This window comes from Marmota monax, unplaced genomic scaffold (assembly GCF_021218885.2).
Source record: "Marmota monax isolate L192 unplaced genomic scaffold, Marmota_monax_Labrador192_F-V1.1 WCK01_AAM20220418_F8-fsc00736, whole genome shotgun sequence".
NCBI classification, from domain to species: Eukaryota; Metazoa; Chordata; class Mammalia; order Rodentia; family Sciuridae; genus Marmota; species Marmota monax.
This window is the reverse complement of record NW_026693927.1, coordinates 128226-143347: the sequence shown is the minus strand read 5'-3', so window position 1 is coordinate 143347 and position 15122 is coordinate 128226. Positions and strand designations below refer to the sequence as shown.

Here is a 15122-nt window from a genome sequence, read left to right as displayed (position 1 = left end):
AAAATGCTATGTAAAACAGGCATGGTGTTCCATGCCTGTGACCCTAGGGACTTAAGAAGCTACAGAAGGCGTTTTGCATGTTCAAAGCTAGGCTCCATAACTTAGTAAGGCCCTAAATAAGTTAGCAAACCCTATCTTTAAGTAAAAATGAAAAACAAATCTGGGGAGGTGGTTTACTGATTAAGTGACCCTAAGTTTAGTAAAAAAATAAAAACTAGGGGCTGGGGATGTGGCTCAAGTGGTAGCGCGCTCGCCTGGCATGCGTGCGGCCTGGGTTCGATCCTCAGCACCACATACAAACAAAGATGTTGAGTCTGCCGAAAACTGAAAAATAAATATTAAAAAAATTCTCTCACGTGCTCTCTCGTGCTCTCTCTCTCTTTAAAAAAATTGAAAAAAAATAAAATAAAAAATAAAAATTTTTAATTTCATATAAATCTTAAGACATTTCTTAAATAATCAACTATGAGAATTATGTTTTCTCCAGTTGTGAAAAATGAGAATATTTAGTAAATGTTGATTTATACTAAAGTTATATCCTTTTAGGGATGCATTCTTCTATATTAGTATTTCCTCATTTCTACAGTATCAGCTGAAGGTGTTAAGAAAATTTTCAGCAAATGTCAAAAGCAATTACCCATTTTCTACATTTAAATGATTTTTCCCTCTAAGGTCCAAAATACTTCAAGGAATGGGCTATACATAAGAAGCTTACAATTTTTATATTTCTCAAAATGTTTTTGTAAATATTTTGCTGTTATCTAAGGTACATACTTTGGACAAATGCTATTCCACATTAGCTACATGTATGAGGTCAGAAATTGAAAAATGTCTGAAATTTGAATACAGTCTTGGACACATTCTTTGGGTTTCTATATGCTATAAGTCCTCCAGTGTTTTAAAAATGTTTGATCAATGGCCAAAAGCTTTGCAAAAATTTTTCCACATGTCCTCTCACTCATATGAATTCTGAGATGCTGAGTAGGGTGTGAACAACTGTTGGAGACTCTGACACCTATATTACACTTGTATAATTTCTTTGCTATCATATCTCTGGTGTGAAATAAGGGATGATTCATCCTTAAAGACACTGATGCAATGTTTTCCCTAGTAAACCTTCTCTCCAGTATAAAATCTGTAATGTTTAGTAAGATGTGATCTTCAATTTTAAAAAGTTTGCCATTCTTCACATTTATAGGACTTTTCTCTAGTATGGGTTCTCTGGTGTCGAGTAAGTGATGATTTTGTATTAAAAGCTTTGCCACAATCTTTACATCTGTAGGGCTTCTATCCAGTATGGATCCTGTTGTGGCGATGAATATTTGAGATGCTACTAAAAGCTTTGCCACATTCTCTACATTTGTAGGGCTTCTCTACAGTATGAATCCTTTTATGACACTTAAGTTGTGAGATGCAATTAAAAGCTTTGCCACATTCTTTACAGTTGTAGGGCTTCTCTCCAGTGTGGATTCGCTGGTTCTGAGTAAGTGATGATTTAATATTAAAACTCTTGTCACACACTTGAAATTTGTAGGGCTTCTCTCCAGTATCAATCCTGTTGTGGCAATCAATATTTGAGTTTCTTTCAAAACTCTTGCCACATATTTTACTTTTGTAGGGCTTCTCTCCAGTATGGATTCTCTGGTGCCATGTAAGTAATGATTTTTTACTCAAACTCTTGCCACACACTTTACATTTGTAGGGATTCTCTCCAGTATGAATCCTGTTGTGGTGATTAAGATTTGAGTTTCTATTAAAACTTTTGTCACACACTTTACATTTGTAGGGCTTCTCTCCAGTATGAATTCTCTGGCGATTTTTAAGGCTTGGTTTTTTACTAAAAGCTTTGCAAAATTGTTTAAATATGTGGGTCATCTTTCCAGTGTGTGTCCCCTGGTAAAAAATAAGATTGGAACTTTTATTAGAAGTTTGTTCACATTCTTTGTATGCCACATCTTCTGTGTGAACCCTGTGATGTTGAGTAAAGTTCTTGAATGTGTTGCATTATTCACATTGGTAGGTCTTCTCTGCAGAATAAAGTTTTGGTGTTGAGTAAGAGTTGAACAATTATTTTAAGGCTTTGCCACACTTTTTTCATTTACAGGTAGTTTCTTCAGTGTAAATACTGTGATGCTTAACAAGTTGTAACCTTTCACTAAAAGTTTTTCTGCATTCCTTAAATTTATAGGGTTTATCACTATCATAGTATCTGCTTTGTTTAAAGCATATATCAAAATATCGACTTGCTCAACATCTTCTAAACTTATAGGGTTCTCTTTCTTTATAAATTCTCTTGTATTGAGCAAGCTCTGCCATGTGATTAGGAGACCTTTCATATACCTTACACTTGCAAGTTTTGCCTTGACTATGAAATTTGATTAGTAATAGTTGCTGAGCATTGAAGCAAGACTTTCCCACATTTTTCATCTTGGTAAATTTCCTTTAGAAAATGACTAGGTGTTTCTCTATATTCATAATTTTTATCACCAATGTAAAAATACTGGTAATTACTCAGAGTACAGACATGGCTAATGGTGTTACTTATACCATTATTTATATAGTGCACATTATGCAAATCTGTATAAGAATTGCCATTGAGCAACATTAGGGGAGTAAAAACCTTTCTACAATTTTTATTGTTTTCCATTTGGGCAAAAGGAGAAATTAGTGTTTTGTTACAGAAAAATGGACATTTTGTAGAGAAACTCTCAAAAGTATCCCTTTTGGAAATTTTTCTTAAACTTCCCATCAAATATTTGCACAGAGAACATATTTAACTCAGTGCTACATTTATAATTGGCCAAGTTAAAAGCTGATGCATGGACCAGATTTCTTTTCAAATTTTCCACATTCACTTTCAGAGGAAATATATTCTTTAAAGATGCCTGTGGATATATTCTTAAAGACATATACAGCTCCTCAAAAGTAAGTGGAATAGATTGAATTTTTTTCATATGTTAATTGTTTCTGGTATCTTTTGACCATAAAATTTTTATCATTAATAGGGACTACTACTTGGTTTTGTCTATTATAATAGATTTTTGAACTTTGCTCTCACCTATATTTTCCCATTGTTTTCTTAGTTGTAAATAGTCAAGGTCACACTTTCCATATCTTCCCTCTCCCTCTTTTATTCCCTGTTCGGGTAAAATTTCTCGAGGATGATAAGTCATGCCTGAAATAAATAAAAATAACAATCATGTTTCCTTACTGTACTGGGCTGAGTATATTTTTCAAACATAGGAAATTACACCAATAAAGAAACATCAGCACAGGAGTGGATTATTAAATCCAAGTTCATCAGTACTGCAGATATATATAAATCAAATAAAAATGTACACAGAAAATTACTTTGAGAACTTTCAAATCATCTTATTGTTCACAGTATACACGATGACTACATTACTATGAAGAGTAATATAGTAGAGAAAAATACATTGTGTTACACAAAGCCTTTCCTCCTACAAAATATACTTTAAAAAATCTACCAAGTTTCTTTTGTTTCACTAAAAAAGAAATATAAAACATGTGAATATCTGGGGACTCTTCAAAAAGATGTTCCTGCTTACCAACAGGAAAAAAAAAAAACATGGCTAAATGTACTGTAAGAAAAGAAAGTTATGAATTACTCAAAGGGAATATAAAATTATCATTTAAAAGAAGTTTAGTAAACTAAACCAACACACAAAAAAATAGAACAAAATGTAGTCAAGAATGATTAATAGTAACAAGCAGAAAATGTGTGTTTAAAGACTTTCATTAGAAAATGTCTGAAATAGTCAGGGGTGATTGTACATAGCAACATAGAAGGTTGAGCCAGAAGGATCAAAATTTCAAGGCCAGCCAAACTAAAAAATGTAAAGTGGTAGTTCTCTTTCCAGTACTAATAAATGCATCTCAGAAAATAAAAATAAAATAAAAAAATAAATAAAACATCCAAGCAGCTCAATTATCTCCAAGTTGTAAAGACTCAAAGCAGGTTTTAATCCAAGTTTTAAAACTTACAGAGAATATTAAGAACATCTAAGATAAAAAGATGGGTCACCTAGAAATTTGTAACTATATACCTGTGAAATCCTTTGTCAAAACTTCACAACACAGAAAGGAATTCGGGGCTATTTTTAAGGGATGAAACAATAAAATTATCAACCAAGAAATTATATTCACAGCTACTATCTTTCAAAAGAGAAGGAAAATTAAGAATTTAAAGATATAAATACACACCCTATTCATCAACACTAGATCTGTTCTCCAAAAAGAACTAACGGTAATCCTTCATACTGAAATGTAAGTGTGCACAGCAACATATGTCATATGAAATTCTAAAAATTTCTTGGCACAAACAATTCTATTTTATTGTAATGATGGGTCACAAAACATGTAATTTTGCAATAGAATTTGAAAAACAAAAGCATAAAAACAAAACTGTTAATAGGCATATATACCTGTAACAATAATATAGTTTTGAAAAGACAAAAATATTTTGAATTTTTAAAAAGTGAAGTCAAGTTGATACTCATACAAAATGTGAGTATGAGATTCTTCATTTTTAGATATTTTTTGTTGGCAAATTCAAGATTACAAAATTCTGATCAAACAAACCTTTGCTATCTGAATTAACTCTAAAAATTACAAATGTAGGTAGTCCACGGATACTCTGAATCTGAGGACACACATACTGAAAGCAAAAGGATATAAGAATGTCACACACAAAAGTGACTGAACAAAACCTGGGATTTCTAAATTATAGTTCACAAAACATGATTTAAGACAGTTATAGGACACATAATACGTTTTAAATTGAAAAAAAAAAGCCTTTGAAAAGACGCAAAATAGAGAAAATGAACCTTTCCCTAGGTTCTGAATTAAGAGTAAATACATTCACAATGTACATCATACTTCCCAAACACACAAAGAAAAGATTGAGAGAGTTGAATTAAAACAAAGAATCACTGTCATCCTAGGAGACATCAATCCCCACTTACTGAAAAGGGAAATACAGTGAAGCAAAATGGTAACTGCAAAGAATAAGACTTTGAAAATATTTTGAAACTATTGGACTTATAGAATCCCTGTTCTTAATCACAAGTGGCATATTATGTTGGAGAGACCAATTTTATGTATAAAACAAAGGTTAATAAATATTTAAGTGATAGTTATTTTGTAACCAACATGGAATAAAAATTTGAAGTCAAAAGTGATGGAGATGTTCAAAAATCCCTAAATATGTGTCAGTTATTGAACACTCTTTAGCATGCTGTTGTTCAAGAATTTAAAAATAAAATAAAAGATGTTTACACTACTTAAAGTTAACTAGAGGCTCCAGGTAGTATTCATCAAACTCCTGTTGTTATTTTTTTTTTTTTTGGCAGAGAAATCTATCCTTTAAATGGTATGAATATCCCCCAAAATACAAATAAGACTATTTCCCTGCTTAAAAATATACTAAAATTTACAGCATTCAATTGTAAATGCAGACATGGAGTTAGGTAGATGGACTTCTTAGTGAGTGTGGCAATAACTTTCACATCAATAGCAAATTAAAAAACATTGCACACCAGTGTTGTTACAATGTTATTCAACAGAGCCATCATAGGGTATGCAACCCAAATATCCCTTGAAAGGAATGATGAGCCAATTTAGAATATGGAAACTAGAACTTTGAAGTCAAAGAATTGATTATAATTATATATTTTACAAAATCTATGTACACTAGGTTAAATGAAATGTCACCGAAAGAATACTGCAGAATTCTAGGAACATGACATCTCTAAACTAAAGAAGCAGCTTTCTGAACAAAAGAGAATTGTTTTGTGATGGGGAGACCGAAATGAGCACTTGCTTCCTAGGAATTGATTTTTTTTTTTTTTGAGATGTAAACTTTTTAGAGATACATTGCATAACAATTTGAATTAATGTTACTGAACCGTATATTTGAAATTTTGGAGACAGTTTTATTTTTTGGTTTTGATTACAATGAAAATTACAAACAACATATAAAAGAGAATTGCTACATTTTTCAAAGCTACATTTAAAATGATGTGGTCATTTTCCTACAAATAAGAGCAAACTCATCAATATACAAATGATGGGAATGCATGCAATCTCAGCTACTAGGAAGTCTGAGGCAGGAGAACTGCAATTTCAAGACATCCTCAATAACTTAGTGAGAACCTCTCTCCAACTATGAATGAAAAGGAGCTTAGGGTATAGTTCAGCATTAGAGTATCACTGCCATCAATCTCCATTACATTTACATATAGGAAACTTCAATTTCTACGTACATGGGCAGAATGAAAACCCAATCAAGATAAAATACAAAAGTAATGGTCAAAAGAGGCTTAATATTTATACAAGCCAAAGCACATAAAACATTATTAGTAATACAAACAAGATACATTCATATATTAATTTGTGAGGCAATTAACTGATATGAGGAAACCCAGTCTGTAACATGGAACCTATTGTACACAATAAAAAAATAAAGAAAAAATTCACCAACCAAGTAGTAAATATTAAAAGATGTATTATTTTACAAATCCTCTTATTCAACTACAACGTACACCATCTCTAAAAAGAGCAGTTTTTTTCTCTCTTGACATTCATTCCATGGCAGATAATTTCAGAGAAAATCCGTTACACATATCAGAAAGAACACTGAGAAGGAAATTTTAGTGAAAAGATGTATAAATAAGATCAGAGAAACTGACTTATGATAGTGATGTATTACAATGGGTTGACCTAGAGGTCTCCTGAAATGTGCAAAAATTTTCTGCAAATAATACAAGAGGGGATGGAGTTGTATACTAGTGGTAGAGTGCTTGCCTAGCACGTATGAGGCCCTGGGTTTAATCCTCAGCACCATATATGGATAAATGGGAAATTCATTAAAAACTAAAAAAATATTTTAAAAAATTATGGAAGAGCTGTCAGATAATAGTGACACTCACAATGTAAGGGGAGTGTTTTGTTGTTAATTTGCATGTACAGAGACATTACTGGAGGAAAAGCAGGAGACTAGATAATTTTAAGCACAAAACACAGGACAGGTTCTTCTATGATAACAAGAGAAAGAAATCAAAGCTTCTCAAAAATCTTTTCTACTGGATAATGTCTCAATTAATCTTTTTGAATTTAGGCTTCCTCCTCTATCTCAACTATGTCCTCTGCTATATGTGGACCACAGTATTTGACATGACTACATTTCTCTAAGTCAACCATATGTCAAGTGAAGGATATATATCATGCCAACAAAGGAAAATATTAAGGATGAAAAAAACATCATTAACATTTTCTTGTCAGCACCAAGAACTACGACATATTTTTATTAAAAGCATAAACCTGAAACTTATTCTTATGGTGAAGTTCCCAAAATATATACTTCAAGGGAAGAAAATTAAATAATGATAAATAGGATTTTGAAGAAAAGTTATGCTCACCCACAAAGACTAGGTTGTTGTAGGTCTCCAACATCACTTCTCTATATAAATTCTGCTGAGCAGGATCCAGGCATTCGCACTCATCCTCAGAGAAATCAATGGCCACATCCCCGAATGTCAATGGCTCCTAAAATAAAAATTGTTAGATCAATAGAACATGGACCAAACCATTATTCAAATTTTAATTTGAATTAAGAGTTAGTGGAACTGACTGTCATGTAGGAGAGTGACTTTAATTATGTAATAATATACTTTCCATTATCTTTCCATTATCTAATTCAGAGGAAAATACCTAAGTTCAAAAACTGTGTGTGCGTGTGTGTGTGTGTGTGTGTGTGTGTGTGTATATATATATATATATATACACACACACACACATACATACATACACACACATACATACATATATTTATTCATATAAGAGTGAAGTGAAGGATATATACCATAATCCAAGCACTGAATAAAAGCCCAACTCCTAACTTTTCTGCCATCAGTGGATGTGAAGTTTGGCGGACAGTCCAGATGTAAATCAGACTCGTCAAAGATATTCTCATAAGGAGATTGTGCCCAAGGGAGACAAAAAGAGCTGTCAAAAAGCTTTTGAAAACAGTCTAGTTGCTATTCTCTCTGCTTTGTATCCATGAGATAGACTGTGCTCCCAAAACAGTTAGTTTCAAGTATCATCCATGACACATTCCCAATGTGTAAAATATTCATATAATATCAATGTTTGGAGACATGTAAAGTGACACTTCCACCTCTTGAAAAGCCAACCTTGAAATATTTCAAGTTCTATAAGCAGTTCAATGAGTGAATAAATTTGGTACAATAAAGGCCCAGACAGCAGCATGTATGTGTTCAAATGACTGCAGCAAAGAAATGGTTAATAAAAGAAAAAAGACCTTTTAATATAATTGTAATGGAATAATAATGGTAACAACAAGTTACTTAAAACTCATACAAACAAGGAAATATAATGAATGAGAATGATGGCTTTGAGAAATACATCATAAAATTATTAGTCATAAAAGAGTCACAGGACTATCATCTCTGTGTGCAAAAGGAAGATGAGATCAGTAAGACACACCAGAAATGTCCACACAGGTTTTCCACGTGGGAACTCCACTTGTGGATGGATCCTGATTACTTAAACATAGTTACTTTATTGGAAGAATTACCTTGACATCAGAGCAGAATCACCCCATCTACACAAATAACCAATTAAAAATCTTTAATAGCAAATATTTAAATACTTGAGCCAATTGGAATTGTATGGTATCAAGATTTCATGAAAGGAACAACAAAAAGACAAATCAGGTTAGTAGATGATTATAGTCACTGATCACAAAATGCAAAAAAGATAAAAATCCTGACATGTTAGAATAAATATATTTTCCATTTCTTCCTTGCTTTTTTATGCTGCTCATGTTACTTCTTGTTCTGTTTGACTGCTGAGTTACTGTTTACTCTTATAGATTTATTTGATGCTTGGGAGGAAAGATATTAGAAGGGAAAGGAAGAAGTCACTAAAGAGAATGAGAGTAGGCAGGTAGAATTCAAGGAAGGGGGAATAAGAAAATTGAAAAGAAATGAAGACAAAAGAAACAAAAATAACAAAGATTAGATAATAAAGAAAGAAAGAAAAGATGGAAAAAAATTTAACAAAAATAATAATGATAATAAAAAAATGAAATTAAAATTTAAAAAATATTAATAATAATAAAATAAAAAAATGAAAAAAATTGGAAACATTGAAAAAAAGTTAAAGAACAACAACAAATAAAAATTGAAAATGAAAGAAAAAGAAAAAAAGAAAAAAAATGATAATAATAATAATAATAAATGCAGTCCTAGAGTTCTATTAAGTTCTCTTCCAGTAGGTGGAGCTGTGCCCACTGGGCCAAGCTTCTCCTCTCAATAGGTGGGAACCATTCACTGTGCAGCAGCTCTTTCTCGTAGACTGGGCGGGTCTCCAATCCTGAGTGTCTAGGGCCTTGTCTTGTGTTTCCTCAAGCCAGGCCGTGCTCACCTGTGGCGCTCACCACAATACTGGCTACACGCCAGGTCTGCTGCTCCTGGGAGCCCTGTTTTCATGAACACCTGGGATCACTCTCCCTGTTTGCCTCCCTCAGACCCTAAGTTTGTAGAGCTTGGGGCTGAGATCCCCCAGCGAATTTGCTTGCCCTCCTGTAGCCATGCCCCCAGTAGCTGGTGCAAGATACCTCAGTTGTCAGCACTGGTGGGAGCGGTAGCCAGGAGTTCCGCGCCGCGAGTCCCGCACCACTCCTGATTCCCTCAGTCTGCTTATTGCGTTCACAGGAGAGCTGGGAGTGGCCCTTAAGGTTTCCCCGCTGGTTTCAATGCAGTTATCTCCTCCGCCCGTGATGCCATTTCTCTGCCATGGTGCTATCCCATGCAAATGGTGACCATTCGTTCCCTTTGCCGGGTGACCAATGCAACGGGTGGGTCCTGACTGTCTCTCCCAATCCCCGTTTCAGTCCTGTGGCCACTGCCTATGAAGGCTTGGTTGGCTTTTACCTCTGTAAGTTCCTAAGGGCCGACCAATTATTTCAGCGGGATTGTTAGTGCTGAGTCACATGAAGCAGGCGAACCGGAGCTTAATTGCCTCCGATTCGGGCTCTGTGTGTGTGTTCTGAGGGGCCCAGCCTGTACACCCCAGATCCACGTCAGCTCAGCATTGCCTAGTGATCCTGAGCAAACAGCATTTAGACAGTTTACGGCTCCCTATGCCCATGCAGTTGAAGATGTCAGAGACTTGATCTCTCTGCACCTGCCACCATGTTAGATCTCCTCAATGATATTCATGTTGCCCTTACAGCTTCCTGGCATAAGCAAGTTCTTGGGATTATACAAACTGCTGCCTCTGTTTTCAGTCCAGATTTCTAGAAATCAAACCCTGCCGCCATCACCTCCATCTCTGGGCCGCGCTCATGGGCGCCGCGCTCGTCTGCGACCGTAGCAGAGCTGCCCTGGCCTCTGCAGCTCTTCAGCCCGTTGCCCGGCCCCTGGGGCCCAAGCGGCTGCCACCGCGGCTCTTCGTCCCCCTCCTCCGGAGCACGGGTCCCCTGGCAGGGGGGTGCAGAACGACCCCAGAGCAGGCTCTGCCCGAAGGTGCAGCGGCGAACCAAGAGATATGAGTCATCGGGATAGAAGAAGGTACAGAGATTCAAACCAAGGGAATGAGTAACCTGCTGAATGAAATAATTACAGAAAACTTTCCAGAAATAAAAAAGGAAACGGATATACAAATTGTAGATGCATACAGGACACCGAGCACACAAAATCACAGTAGACCAATGCCAAGACACATTGTTATGAAGATATCCAATATACAGAACAAAGAGAAAATATTAAAAGCTACAAGAGAAAGGAGGCAGATTACATTCAGGGGTAAACCAATAAGGTTAACAACAGATTTTTCATCACAGACGCTGAAAGCAAGAAGATCCTGGAACAACGTATTTCAAACACTGAAAGACAATGGATGCCAACCAAGAATTCTGTATCCAGCAAAATTAAGCTTCAGGTATGACAACGAAATAAAAATCTTTCATGATAAACAAAAGCTAAAAGAATTTGCAGCCAGAAAACCAGCATTGCAAAGCATCTTGAGCAAAACACTACACGAGGAAGAAATGAAAAACAATAACCAAAACCATCAGTGGGAAGTGCCTCTATAAAGACAGAGTGCGGGGGGGAAAGCTAACCATGGAGAAATAAACTAAATTAAAAAAAAAGAAGAAGATAAATAATCAAACATGGCTGGAAGTACAAACCATATATCAATAGTAACTCTAAACGTTAATGGCTTAAACTCTCCAATAAAGCGACATAGGCTGGTAACATGGATTAAAAAAACAAATCCAACAATATGCTACCTCCAGGAGACACATCTGATTGGAAAAGACATACACAGGCTGCAGGTGAAAGGTTGGGAAAAAATATACCACGCACACAGTCCTCGTAAGCAAGCAGGCGTGGCCATCCTCATATCGAATAAAATTGACTTCAAGACTAAATTAATCAAAAGGGATACGGAAGGACATTATATACTGTTAAAAGGAACCATTCACCAACAAGACATAACAATTATCAATATTTATGCACCAAATAATCGTGCTGCGACGTTCATAAAACAAATTCTCCTCAAGTTCAAGAATCAAATAGACCACAACACAATAATTATGGGTGACTTCAACACACGTCTCTCACAATTGGACAGCTCCTCCAAACAAAATCTGAAAAAAGAAACTATAGAACTCAATATCACAATCAACAACCTAGACTTAACTGACATATATAGAATATATCAACCATCATCAAGTGGATATACTTTTTTCTCAGTATCACATGGATCCTTCTCAAAAATAGACCATATATTATGCCATAGGGCAACCCTCAGTAAATATACAGGGGTGGAGATAATACCATGCATTTTATCTGATCATAATGGAATGAAACTGGAAATCAATGATAAAAGACGGAAGGAAAAATCCTACATCACATGGAAAATGAACAATATGTTACTGAATGATCAATGGGTTACAGAAGACATAAAGGAGGAAATCAAAAAATTCTTAGAGATAAATGAAAATACAGACACAACATATCGGAATCTATGGGACACAATGAAAGCAGTTTTAAGAGGGAAATTCATCGCCTGGAGGTCATTCCTCAACAAAAGGAAAAACCAACAAATAAATGAGCTCTCACTTCATCTCAAAGCCCTAGAAAAGGAAGATCAAAACAACAGCAAATGTAGCAGAAGGCAAGAAATAATTAAAATCAGAGCGGAAATCAACGAAATTGAAACAAAAGAAACTATTGAAAAAATTAACAAAATTAAAGTTGGTTCTTTGAAAAAATAAATAAGATCGACAGACCCTTAGCCATGCTAACGAAGAGAAGGAGAGAGAGAACTCAAATTACTAACATATGGGATGAAAAAGGCAATATCACAACAGACGCTACAGAAATACAGAAGACAATTAGAAATTATTTTGAAAACCTATATTCCAATAAAATAGAAGATAGTGAAGACATTGATAAATTCCTTAAGTCATATGCTTTGCCCAGACTGAGTCAGGAGGGTACTCACAACTTAAACAGACCAATAACAATAGATGAAATAGAAGAAACAATCAAAAGACTTCCAACCAAGAAAAGCCCAGGACCGGATGGGTATACAGCAGAGTTTTACAAAACCTTCAAGGAAGAATTAATACCAATACTTTTCAAGTTATTTCAGGAAATAGAAAAAGAAGGAGCTCTGCCAAATTCATTCTATGAGGCCAACATCACCCTGATTCCGAAACCAGACAAAGACACCTCAAAGAAAGAAAACTACAGACCAATATCTCTGATGAACCTAGATGCAAAAATCCTCAATAAAATTCTGGTGAATCGGATACAAAGGCACATCAAAAAAATTGTGCACCATGATCAAGTAGGATTCATCCCTGGGATGCAAGGATGGTTCAATATACGGAAATCAATAAATGTTATTCACCACATCAATAGACTTAAAAATAAGAACCATATGATCATCTCGATAGATGCAGAAAAAGCATTCGACAAAGTACAGCATCCTTTTATGTTCAAAACATTAGAAAAACTAGGGATAACAGGAACATACCTCAATATTGTAAAAGCAATCTATGCTAAGCCTCAGGCTAGCATAATTCTGAATGGAGAAAAATTGAAGGCATTCCCTCTAAAATCTGGAACAAGACAGGGATGCCCTCTATCACCACTTCTATTCAATATAGTTCTCGAAACACTGGCCAGAGCAATTAGACAGACGAAAGAAATTAAAGGCATAAAAATAGGAAAGGAAGAACTTAAATTATCACTATTTGCAGATGACATGATTCTATACCTAAAAGACCCAAAAGGGTCTACAAAAAAAAAACTACTAGAACTAATAAATGAATTCAGCAAAGTGGCAGGATATAAAATCAACACGCATAAATCAAAGGCATTTCTGTATATCAGCGACAAAAATTCTGAAACGGAAATGAGGATAAACACTCCATTCACAATATCCTCAAAAAAAAAAAAATAATTGGGAATCAACCTAACAAAAGAGGTGAAAGATTTATACAATGAAAACTACAAAACCCTAAAAAGAGAAGTAGAAGAAGATCTTAGAAGATGGAAAAATATACCCTGTTCATTGATAGGCAGAACTAACATCATCAAAATGGTGATATTACCAAAAGTTCTCTATAGGTTTAATGCAATGCCAATCAAATTCCCAACGGCATTTCTTGTAGAAATGGATAAAGCAATCATGGAATTCATATAGAAAAATAAAAGACCCAGAATAGCAAAAGCAATTCTAAGCAGGAAGTGCGAATCAGGCGGTATAGCGATACCAGACTTAAAACTATATTACAGAGCAATAGTAACAAAAACAGCATGGTACTGGTACCAAAACAGGAGGGTGGACCAATGGTACAGAATAGAGGACACAGAGACCAATCCACAAAGCTACAACTATCTTATATTTGATAAAGGAGCTAAAAGCATGCAATGGAGGGAGGATAGCATCTTCAAAAAATGGTGCTGGGAAAACTGGAAATCCATATGCAACAAAATGAAACTGAATCCCCTCCTCTCGCCATGCACAAAAGTTAACTCAAAGTGGATCAAGGAGCTAGATATCAAATCAGAGACTCTGCGTCTGATAGAAGAAAAAGTTGACTCCGATCTACATATTGTAGGGTCGGGCTCCAAATTCCTTAATAGGACACCCATAGCACAAAAGTTGATAACAAGAATCAACAAATGGGACTTACTTAAACTGAAAAGTTTTCTCTCAGCAAGAGAAACAATAAGAGAGGTAAATAGGGAGCCTACATCATGGGAACAAATTTTTACTCCTCACACTTCAGATAGAGCCCTAATATCCAGAGTATACAAAGAACTCAAAAAATTAAACAATAAGAAAACAAATAACCCAATCAACAAATGGGCCAAAGACCTGAACAGACACTTCTCAGAGGAGGACATACAATCAATCAACAAGTACATGAAAAAATGCTCACCATCTCTAGCAGCCAGAGAAATGCAAATCAAAACCACCCTAAGATACCATCTCACTCCAGTAAGATTGGCAGCCATTATGAAGTCAAACAACAACAAGTGCTGGCGAGGATGTGGGGAAAAGGGTGCTCTTGTACATTGCTGGTGGGACTGCAAACTGGTGCGGCCAATCTGGAAAGCAGTATGGAGATTCCTTGGAAAGCTGGGAATGGAACCACCATTTGACCCAGCTATTGCCCTTCTTGGACTATTCCGTGAAGACCTTAAAAGAGCATACTACAGGGATACTGCTACATCGATGTTCATAGCAGCACAATTCACAATTGCTAGACTGTTGAACCAACCCAGATGCCCTTCAATAGATGAATGGATTTAAAAAAATGTGACATTTATACACCATGGAGTATTACGCAGCACTAAAAAATGACAAAATAATAGAATTTGCAGGGAAATGGATGGCACTAGAGCAGATTATGCTTAGTGAAGCTAGCCAATCCCTAAAAAACGAATACCAAATGTCTTCTTTGATATAATGAGAGCAACTAAGAACAGAGCAGGGAGGAAGAGCAGGAAGAAAAGATCAACATTAAACGGATACATGAGGTGGGATGGAAA

At 35.3% G+C, this 15122-nt stretch overlaps 1 protein-coding gene across 1 annotated transcript in view; it reads right to left on the bottom strand.

Annotated features, from left to right (window-relative positions):
- Window positions 1–3058: 3058 nt before the first annotated feature.
- LOC124106007 (zinc finger protein 519-like) overlaps window positions 3059–15122 on the bottom strand; it is a gene marked incomplete at its 3' end in the record, with an annotated part of 113932 nt that continues 101868 nt past the window's right edge. The window contains exons 3-4 of the mRNA XM_046463490.1: window positions 7440–7566; window positions 3059–3175 (exon numbers count right to left, since the gene is read on the bottom strand). Coding sequence (XP_046319446.1) covers window positions 3059–3175; window positions 7440–7566 — 244 coding nt within the window. The remainder of the gene's footprint in view (window positions 3176–7439; window positions 7567–15122) is intronic.